Below are 11,481 nucleotides of genomic sequence, written 5' to 3'. Positions count from 1 at the left end.
AACTACTTAATAATTACAATTATTCAGTTATTAAATAATCATTTGTTATATTGAGCAGATAAAGTGGATCATTCCATAAATATTATTATTTGTAATATCATCAACCAGTTCCTAATTAGAAATATATGTTAGATAAATTCATATCAGTACTGGATTCAAATGGCTCGATTTGCTAAAGGATTCATTCAACATATTGAGAATTTATTGACAATTATTGGTTAATGAAAGTTGGGATTAGTGGTAGTACTGTTAATGCGAAATTTCAACTGAACATAGAGAATTTCCTATCCTGATATTTGTAAACAAAAATTTCTATAACCTATTTCACTAGACAGATCAAGTGCAAAATATTGAAGACGAAACTCTACGTTCATCTAATTCTAAATATATTTTTAATCTTTTGATTTCCAAATTTCAACAAAGGTAGCAAAATCATAATTTTCAGTCGAAGCTTATAATTTCTCCTCTTCCTCCGCGTTTTCCTGAAATATTCTAGTTAGTTTAAATCTATTTCAGAGGAAAAGAAAGTAGAAAGTAATATTTTTATTGTAAAACAATTACTATGATATCAGCATTATTTCAGCAAAAATTAAAAAGCTGATTCGTAAGATTTAAAATTTGTACTAATATGGATGTTCGATTTTTGGTTAAAGTTCCCAATATTTTCCTCACAGTCTTCGAAAATCCACCAAGAACAGTTTTATCTTAAGTCATGGCTGTATCAATGAGAGCGTAATTAATTAGATAATTCATCGAATTCTTAAGGATGGAAGTAATAATAATTAGAGAATGGATGGATTATGTATTTATATTCTATTCATTTTTTAATCTTAAAGGCAATGAAATCAGAAAAACGCATCAAAACAAGCTGCAATACTAAATATATATTTTAGATGGATCTTTCAAAAATTTTTTTTGTCTCATTTTTCAAATAGCTTGGATTTATATGTTTATTTTATTTTTCTTGAGAATAAAGTGGATACTGCAAAATTCCGAGTTGGAAACACATCCTGAATGGACAGTATTCGTTAGACACTTAATTCATCTGATGGAAAATTCTCGATGTATGCGCCGCATTCTCGCCTACTAATTATGTTTTGCCTTTTTTGGCAAATACGATTACATAAAACCTTTTTAACTGAAATAAATTTCGTGCATTTTTGCAAAAATTAATGAGTTAGCTGTACAGCACGTGATGGTATATGCTAGATACTAATCGATTTTCCTGTATAAGGGCGACGACCCATTCAATTATATCAGTGAAGGACAGATTTCAAAAGCCAAAGCCACATCGAAGCCAAAAAGCTAAGCTTTCATTACCGCTAGCAATCTTCAGTTTTTCCTCAGTTCATACAGAGATTTTGGATTTTACTATACAATATAGGGACTCAGATTAATGCTGACTAAAAGGAACAAAATTAAAATAAATGGAAGCATTGCATTCCGTCATTTCGTCGAGAAAAGCATTAGCAACGATTGATATTATATTTCAGAATGTACACATTCGTGTTGCTGCTGTGAACCATCGGATCAGCCTTCATTCGAATCAGTTCCTTTCTTTTTTTTATTAGCAATTTTGCTCATTAAAGAACTTTTTTTTTGTAAAACGAATACATTACGACGTAAGAGAACTGTATACTGTTAAATTACATTAATGTGTTTAAATTAAGTGGCACAAGCGATAATAATATATTTAATATTTAAATTAACTTTAGCACCTTTATATTAACTTTAGAAGTAATGTAATAATGAATTAATATAAGAAAGAAGTGAACTGGCGTGTGAGCGGATCATCAAGTGAGCATATAATCTGGGAATTAAGTTATCCAATTAATTATGCTCTCGCTAGAGCATCGTAAATTATATTTTATAGCAATCATATTCTCAAAAGTTTGAAACATTCAAAGAGTTAAAACTATGAAATTCAGTAAATTAGGTAATAAATTATTCATATATGTTATGCACTGATGCATCGAAATAATAGAAGACATCCAAAATGAATAGAGTCAAACAACTCATTGACTTCATCACAGTATTCTGATTCGATTGTACTCTAATATGAGGTTTACTATGTATAAACTACAGATGTTACCAATGATTGCAAATCCAAAGAACATTGTTAAAGATTAAGATAAGCGCTTCTTACTTACTAATCCAAAAGAAAAAACCTAATAAAAGTCAATGTTCTCCTTGGATTTTAAATTTAATAAACATTTAGTAGAAATTTTTTAAATATTAAAACTCTCGATAATATGGATGCAGAATGATCTACACCACATACACATATATGAGATCAGAGATGGCATGAAATTCGGAGTCAGAAAACTGATTGTTTCAAAGCATTCATTTGATAAATTTTCCCGTTTGTTTACTTCAATTCCGTTGAACTTTTAAAGTTTTTAACATTTACTATAAAAAAAGAAAATCATTACACTTAAAAACGTTTAAAAGACTCTGCTAGTCTTGATACCAACAAGCTATTGCATGTGAGCTGCTTTTAAAACATTTTGAAGTTTATAGTCTTTTTTTCTTGTTCAAATCGATTATTTTTGTGGTAAAAGTTCTTTAGAATTTTTACAATTGTTTGAAACATTCGTAGATTTATGAGCTGGAGAAACAGATTTCAAATGGTTTTCACTGCTTTTTGAATTCAAAGAATTGTTCTTCTCGCTGAATCAACTTCAAGATTTTTCTGAGCCATAGAAATTATGCTAAAACTCGCACTCCCTAAAAAATTATATCTTGCAGTATATGAATATCAAACAGGTTTCTTAAGTAGATAAAATAAAGAAAAATATAAAATACTTGAGTAGGTAAAATAAAAAAATATAAAAAAGAAAAATATACTAAGCTGTAATTGTAGTTTTAAAATTAATGGCAATTTTAAATTATCAGTACTGATTCTAAGCAACAAGCCGCAGCATGCTTCCAAATGAATAATGCTTGCGCTCGGTTACCGCAATCTACCAATGTTATGCACAACACAACATTGGGTAACAATCCAGAAAATGAAAGTCGTAGTTCCGATGGTGAGTTCTCCTAACCCCAGTTTTCTTGCTTTTCGTTTTTTTGCACTTCTAAAGTAGATCATTACTGGATAGCTAAAATATGAAAGTGGTTCAAACAACCAGCCCTGATGATAGATAAGCTTTCAAGCATCCATCCTTACACACTCGAATATCTGATTCTAGCAAACAGCCATAGCTGTGATTAGAAATGGCCATGAATGGGAACAGGATCCTTTCACCTTTCCTACTCTTATACATATCTTTTGTATTTGCTAGATTGTTTATTCAACTTCTACAACATCAACGTTTGTATATGTCTGAATGCCATACATCCATAAATTGTGAATAACGGCCTGAGCATCATGCATCATTGAATTCCCAAACACAGCTAGATCCATCTCCCCCTTCCTATTCAAAATTATTCGAGAACAGAAAGAAAAACAAAAATGAATCACCACTCCCCTAAAAAAAATTGATTACAGACATTCAAATTAAGTCAAAAACTGTCAAATCTTACTGCCAAAACGAAAAATCCCAATTAAAAAAATTTTACAATTTCAGAAAGATGCTTCCTTCGATGTGTACATTGTCCACCATCAATTGCAACTTCAACTGTATGATAATGTATGACTAAAATGCACAAATATGCAATTTTTAAACTGTTTGGCGTGATGAAAACAAACATTTGCAGCAATCTGCTTGGCTTTTTAGTTGATGTGTTCACTTCTACCATTTTCAGGATATTCAATCCTCCTACTTCCTTTGTAAAAAGTGAATATTAACACTGCGTGTGATACAATAAAATAGAACAAGAAAAATCAACCAAAACATAAACAAAATTTACTCCAAAGCACACAAACGTAAATATACTCTGATTAGAAGGCGGAAATATTAGACTTAATAATAAGAGATAATACTGATAGCGTTAGGTGCACTGCAAGTCTATATGCTGATGATTAACACTGACGCCAATTGAACTGCCTCATAAACGAAAGAAAAAAGGCCAAGCGAATGAATAGCTTACTCGACAAAACAAAAATGGTAGGAAGTCAAATAATGTGCAGGACAACGTAAGGTCAAAAAAAAAAAAAAAAGGAAAACAGAAAAAACAGAGAAACCACAAATTCTAAAACCGAAATAGAATATGCATCCAGTGTTTAAAAAGAAAAAAAAAAAAAAAGCAGTAATAGAGGATCTTATTTAATATTTAAAAAACAATGAAAAACACTGGAGTTTAAATTAAAAACAAGCACCCATTAATTAGCTCTAACTCTCAGATGCATCTACGACTAAGGAAAAAAAAATCTGGAAACCCATATCGCCAAATATCAAACTGAGACTTTAAATAGGAACCATAAAATCGAGCAATCAACTCTTCAATAAATGCATCAGAGGCCAAAATAACATACTGAAAAGAAAAAAATATCAGATGAGAAAATCAAGCAATAAAAGAGAATAGGGAAAGGAAAAACTCTACATTTCTAATGCGGAGTTTTTCTTTTCTCCACATTAAAAATAAACTATAAAAAAGAAGGAAAACAAATTCAAAAAGAGATCTATGAATTGAACAACAATTCACAGAAAACCAAAAGAAAAAGGAATCAAATTTTTAAAAAACATTAACAACTAAAAGAAAAAGAGGCAAAACTTCACGACAGAAAAATGAACGAAAAAAAAAAATCAGAAAGAATTCCTTGTTACCAATAACCAAGCTCTGCTTCTCTTTCTGCAAACACTCTGAAATGAGTGACAAAAAATAAGTGGAAAAAAGTATTTCCATTTTATGCATACGAATCAGTCAATTCAAATCATCAATGATTACAAACAACAGCGATTCTTTTTTCATTGGGAAAAAGTTATCACAATGTGAATGAGATGATGAGATAATGAGTTCACACTTCATACTGCAACAGACTAACTGCCACCCGTTCGTGTATTGACGTGATGATATTAGATGAAGTTAGAAATAACCTAAATGTAAAAAAGCTTGATCTAAAAATAGCCCAAAAGAAAACACAAACGTTGCGAAGATAAAAGAAAAAAAAAAAAAAACTACTTGCTTATTCTAGTAGCGTAGAAAAGTAAAGGGACTGTTTTCTCCCAATTATAGGCAGTTTTAATTTTTTGACAGAGTCGAATATTTTTTTAACAACTAAGACACCCCAATCCCATACAGAGTGATTTTTCAGGTGATAAAATATGGCAGTGCAAAACCACTGCTGACAATAGCAATACATACCATTTCTAAATCACTGAGAGATGGGACTTCTACTCATATAATGCCATCAAACGGACTGAAAAAAAAAAAAAACGTCCGATATTTCCCTGTTTGGGAAATATCGGACGTTTTTTGTACAATTAAAAAATTAAACACTCGTACCTATAATACATAACAATGCTTGATCAAACCACCGATGCAGCTTCTCGATTTAAGGAACTTGGTAATAATCACAAAAATAAGTAAAAATCTAATGCAAAATCTAATTTTACTACATTTCGAATTCTTCCATTTAAATTAATTTTTTCATTTTAATTTCCAAAAACAAAATATTTCTTATAACTAAAGTCAAAAAAAAAAATCGCGATAAAGAAATTCACTGTGAGAATTAGGATGAAAAATTCCTCCATATTTAAATGAAATATATGTCAAAATAAGAAAATCAGATGATTTTTAGTCATGAAATTGGTAGTGCAATAGTGCAAAACCAAACACTAGTTAGATTTTCACATATCTAAGGAAAAAATGTGGCATATAAGAAAAGGGGACTAGATCTTTGGCATAAATATTTTTCAAACAATACTGTCGGCAAGATTGTGATGATGGATGTACCGGAATATATGCGAATCAATGCTTACGAGTTGCTGATGACACCACTTGAGATTTGAAAGACACCTTAAATTTTCATTGACATACTTATGTTTCGCTGGAGAAAACTTAGAAAATTTAATTCATTTACTAGTGAAATATTTTGAAAAATGATCCAATAATGGCTTGAAGTCTTTAATTTCTTCATAAATTATCTTAAAGTGGGCTAGCCCTTGAAGAAATAAAGTTTATAATTTTGAAATTCACTACCTGAAGAGTTCGATTACCCAGCTGCGTTCCATTTAGTGAAGTGATTGCTGTGACGGCATCTTCATACTGTCCCATTGTTACAAAGCCATATCCTTTGCATTTTCCAGTCGAGAAGTCTTTTATAATCTACAAATAAAATTTACGCCGATATAGAAACTTAAAAGCTGTATCTAAAATCAACAATGACAATGCTAAGCTTTAGAATTTATAAAGGTTTCCCATACTACTATATAACATAAACACTCATTATCCTTAAATATTCCCCCCTATTTTTCTCAAATATAATGTAGTGATGCTAAGTGCAATCCGTAATGACAATGCCTGCCTTAACACTTAGAACAGCGCCAAATGGTCCAAAAAGTTGCCACAATACAGCATCTTCAGTTTCAGGAGGAAGATTGTACACAAAAATACACCATCCGGTGCCAACGACACTCCCACAAGGTGTCGAATTTGCAAGTGCGGCTAGTTGTACTGGTGAGGTGCTAGTACCTGTAAAAGTCTTATTTACTTCCTTAAGAATTTTCTCCAGAATAAAAACCATTCCTTTCCCAACTGTGTATAAAAGGGATCCATTTTCTTCTACATTTTTTTTTTTTTGACTGCTAATAAATTTTAAATTGTAATGAAATTGCAAAAAATCCGAGTATAATACATGAGTATGATAAACATCTCATAATGGATCTCTAACAAATTTTGCAATAAAGAACAAAAAGTTGAGCATAATTCTAAGATGGAATATTCCGGAAGACCGATATAATGCTGTATATTCAGTAAAACTCAAGTTAGAATTAAAACATCGTGTTTTCAAAAAAACTCTAAATTAAGACTCTAATTAGAAAACAACTTCCATTAAATAATAACTAATAAAAATTTTTACAAGACTTATTCTCGGAATTAAAATTTAGTCTACCTGCTCCAATTAAACAAACATAAACATAAATATGTCAAACGATACCTAAAAGAAGAAGAAATCTCTTTTTTGCTCATATTTTTCTACGAATTCTGGAAATTTTTCATGTGTATCTAAAATGCAAATACATGGTAAGATTTGATTTAAATTTCTACCAGTGGCTGCAGCCATTTGCAACAGTTGCGTTGTAATAAGCTCAGGACTAGATGTCGTTGCTGTGGTTGCAGTTGTTGTACCAGGAGCTCCAGCTAGTGGCGTGTAGCGGAAACGTCCAGCCTGCGGTGTGTGATGTATTGGACCGGCACCAATTCGCCGTCCAGATGTTGCGGAAATTGAGCTCAAAAGGGCAAGAGGCATTAAAGCTGATGCTGCTTGCGCTATCTGAAAATAAACGACTTACTCTATTGCTAAAAGAAACTGAGATAAAAAAGGAAAGACGAAAAACCTTGCTCCTTGACGTAAGACGGAAAGATCTAAATGAACGTAGAATATTTTGCATGCTGGTATAAAAGAAATTTTGGCATGAAAAAGTTTAGAATTAAATAAATTTCATGTATATGTTTAAAAAACTTGGAAAATAATCTTAAAGTGTTTATCAAAATTATAAAAGAAATAAGTTTACGGATTTTCAAAAAAAAAAAAAAAGAAGAAAAAACTGTGACATATGACCTGAAGTTGTGCTTTTTGAGCATTTGCTGCAGGACTATTGGCAAATTTAACAGTAATCGGTTCAGTGCAACCAGCAGGAATTTTTCCATTTAATTTATCGATAGCATCTTCAGCTTCGCTTTTCCGGTCAAAACGTACAAAACCGACACCTTTTGATATCCCTTGAATTAATCGATTAAAAGAGAACAAGTGAAAACTGCATAAAAACATTTCTTCCCATCGAATCATACAAAGTTTTCTATATCTTAATAAATTTAACTAAAATGAAAAGAAACGCTATAAGTTATGGCATCAAACTTATTTAACCAAAGAAAACGTGTAGACGTAGATTAAAATTACATAATTCATATCTTACCAGTAACATTGTCAGAGAGGATTCGTGATGTAATGATTTGTCCGAAAGGCTTGAAAAGTGCTTCCAAATCAAGCTGACTCATCGTTTTAGCCAGACCACTCACGTATAAATTGGCTCCTTTGATAGATTCGCTGCTCGGCCGTGCAAATGACACCTTAAAGAAAATAAGTAAAAATATTTTTTTCGTCATCAGTACTAGCATTTTCCATATCGCTTTTTGGACTTGATATCAAACCATCGCTATCACTAAGATTATTTCATAAAAAATGTCACTTTCCACATTTCCTAACTCTTCTTATATTTTAGTTGAACATAAAAGAGATATGATAGTTATGGATAAGAGTTATTTGGGAAAAATAAACAATTACATCATAAAGACATTAACATAATCATTCCTACTTCTTGATAGGATTAATTTAAACTCATTTTAGGATTTTTCATGTTGTTTCACTTTTATTTGAATTACGACTGGTAAGAAATCCGAAATTTCAGAAAGCTCCAGAAATGAGGGAGTTCCATGCAGAAGTAAAAATATTTCGCAATCCAATAACAAACAAATGTTATGAAAAACAACAAAATTTTTAACTGAAGCTTGAAAAATCCAAAAGAAACATATGAAGCAAATCAGGAAACACATACAAAAGAACGATTAAAAAGCGAACCTTTATGGTTTTGTTTTGTAACCTGAGGCCATTTAATGAAGTGACAGCCTTATAGGCATCCTCTTGACGGACATAATTAACAAAACCGTAACCAAGACTCTGACCTAAAAAATTGAGAACTGAAATAATAATAACAAAAGCAGTGAAATGTAAAGCAAAAACACAATTTCTCAGCGGATTAAATTCAAGTGTATAAAAGTTAATAAAATAATTGCCAAAAATTTCAAAACATAAGTAGAACTGTAAGAAAAAAAAAATCAGCACTGAAATAACTAACACAACATGCCATTTCCACAAAATGATTCTAGTTAAAAGCAAAATTCTGTTAAAAGTAAAAGCAAGTAAAAGAAAGTTTGGAAAGAGAGAAAAAAAAAAAAAGAAATAAAGTTTTATTGGTTACCAACGTTGACAAAAAATGTTTTTCGAAAAGAGTCATTGCGGAAATGTTTTAAAATCAACAAGAGCCCAAGGCGAGAGATGGGTAGTGAGCGATCAAACATGAGCTTTTTTTTCTTCAAACTAATGATTTCTGAATTGGAATATCTAAATTTTGTTCTTGAAACTTTTAATTCAGTGAAATTCCTGCGAGATCCGAAGCTAACAAAATGTCTTGCAAAGCTTGTACTTCAAAGAAATAATACAGTAAGAAATAATTACGATTCTTTACTAAATTAAACAAATAAGGGATTATGGCTGTTTTTTCCCATTTTTTAATATTAGTTAATTCCTAAAATGATTCTTCGTCACCTGGCCATTGACATAAACAGAAAATTCACAGACCTTTTTGTGAACTGACAAAAACCTACTTCTTGGCAGAAAATAAAATTCGTTTGCATAAAAGATTTTAACACTTAATGACAAGTGATCTACTATATAGCGTGTCCCACGGTGAGGTGAAGCTTAATCTTACTAGTGAATATTATCATAAAACGAAGCAAACAAATGCAAAATGTTCAAAATTAAAAGATTTCATACAGATAAATGGAAGAAAAACGAGTCCAACACATTTAAGCACAAAAAAAGGTAATTTTTCCGAAAAATTTAAAAAATCGATGGAGATGGAGTGAAAAAACACAAGAAAATTGAACTTGAAGATTGAACCACAAAGTGACTTCCCTACTATTATCAAGAACTTTTCATTTTGTGACTCTGATACCAACAATAAGGTATCATCAATGCCAGTATCACTTAATAATTTTGCAATTTGTAATTTTCCAAAAAAAAAAAAAAAAAAAAAAACGGAAACCAACCATGGTAGTTAAAAGTACATTAGAATAAAAGATATTAACTAACCAGTGACTTTGTCGCGTACGAGTTTACAGGAATCAATTTCGCCAAGGGTCGAAAATAACGCATGCACTTCTTCTTGAGTCATATTCTGTGGCAAATAATTAATAATCAGATTTGTCGCTTTCGCTTCACCATCACTTTCTAGGATGGGAGAATTTGACGGCAACATGGATGATGAAGCATAACACTGAAAATTAACGGTTTTTGGGAATTCAAATCTATTAACTCCAACAAATCATGGAAAATTTGGCATGATTCACTAAATAGATATAAAACTTTACAAATATCCGAAAGAAATGCAAAAAGCTCAAATTATCAAATATTTATGAATAAAGTCCAGGAGTGAGAGCTCATACTTCTAAATGTTTTATTCTCAATTATTAACTGTTTTTAGAATAACTTCATTAAATTAGGTCCCAATTTCCAACAAAGAAAAAAACTAGGCCACAAAACTTACACAGAATTATGTAATATACTTAGATATCAATTCATTAGCTAAATGAGGAACCTGCCCTGAAATCAATAGCTCCATATAAAGCAGTATAATTCTTATCTCATGTACAAAAATGTGAAAAACATATAGTAAGAAAAGTTAGTTAAAGTACTAAGTTAACTTATTTCTTCATACAAATCAATTAACCAATTAAAAAGGACATAGTCTAAAATAAATTAGATTTAATAATTTCACAAAGATTAAGTTACTGTCCACCTGGTTGCCATTTCCGTTAGATAGAGCTTGAGACTGCTGCTGTTGCAAAACAATGGAACCTGCTTGACTATCCATAACTATTCAACTGCTCTCACACGCAAACACTTTCCGCTTGACAGTAAACAGTTACCAAATCTTTGAAATGATTCTGATTTTGTATTTGACCACTTTTCAGAATATGTTTTTGGCACTGCAGAATCTTTTTTCTCGCTGAAAAACAACGAAAAAATTTTCTAAAACATCTAAACGATTAACTGTTTTGCAAGAAGACATATCAATCTTGTACTCGTACTGCACAAGCTGATATCAGCAAAACCGGAGAAAACACGCCCTAAAAGCACATAAGCAAAACAAATAATATTAAAGTTTGGAAAATGCATGAATTGCTATAAAACCATAATTCACCTTCTACGGGTAGGTGGTCGGATTCGAAAAATAACGGCTCGAGCCTCAAAACTCCATTCACCTTGTTTAATACTATTTTGAACTGTTAAGAAAAACAACAGCTCCAACTATAGCAGACATCTTTCATTTCAAATAATCCTTAACAGCTAAAAATTGGGTTATTTGGACTGATATCAACTTATTAACAAAATTATTAACATTCCAATTCCATTAATGTAGAGATGAAAATATTCCGAGTGATACAAAAATGGGGACTAAACTAAATATAACAAGTTAATATTTTATGAATAAATCTTCAACAAAAGTGACGACATCATTCAAAAATGATCAATAGGCTTTCACGAGAGGGACAAACCGATTTATCGCTCATCACTATTTCATTTCACGCTTGTTT

General features: G+C 31.1%; 1 protein-coding gene across 1 annotated transcript; it reads right to left on the bottom strand.

The window, feature by feature from the left end:
* Positions 1 to 5,853: 5,853 nt before the first annotated feature.
* On the bottom strand, positions 5,854 to 10,757 carry Bma-exc-7 (Uncharacterized protein; the record flags this gene model as incomplete). Its single annotated transcript, XM_043078870.1, has 9 exons — positions 5,854 to 5,901; positions 6,085 to 6,210; positions 6,410 to 6,576; positions 7,153 to 7,378; positions 7,667 to 7,827; positions 8,022 to 8,175; positions 8,684 to 8,787; positions 9,977 to 10,160; positions 10,683 to 10,757. 9 exons carry the CDS (start codon positions 10,755 to 10,757, stop codon positions 5,854 to 5,856), a joined length of 1,245 nt encoding a protein of 414 aa, XP_042934804.1.
* Between the last annotated feature and the right edge of the window lie 724 nt (positions 10,758 to 11,481).

The sequence above is a fragment of the Brugia malayi genome (genome assembly GCF_000002995.4).
Source record: "Brugia malayi strain FR3 genome assembly, contig: Bm_v4_Chr2_contig_001, whole genome shotgun sequence".
NCBI classification, from domain to species: domain Eukaryota; kingdom Metazoa; phylum Nematoda; class Chromadorea; order Rhabditida; family Onchocercidae; genus Brugia; species Brugia malayi.
This window is presented reverse-complemented; position numbering and strand designations above follow the sequence as displayed.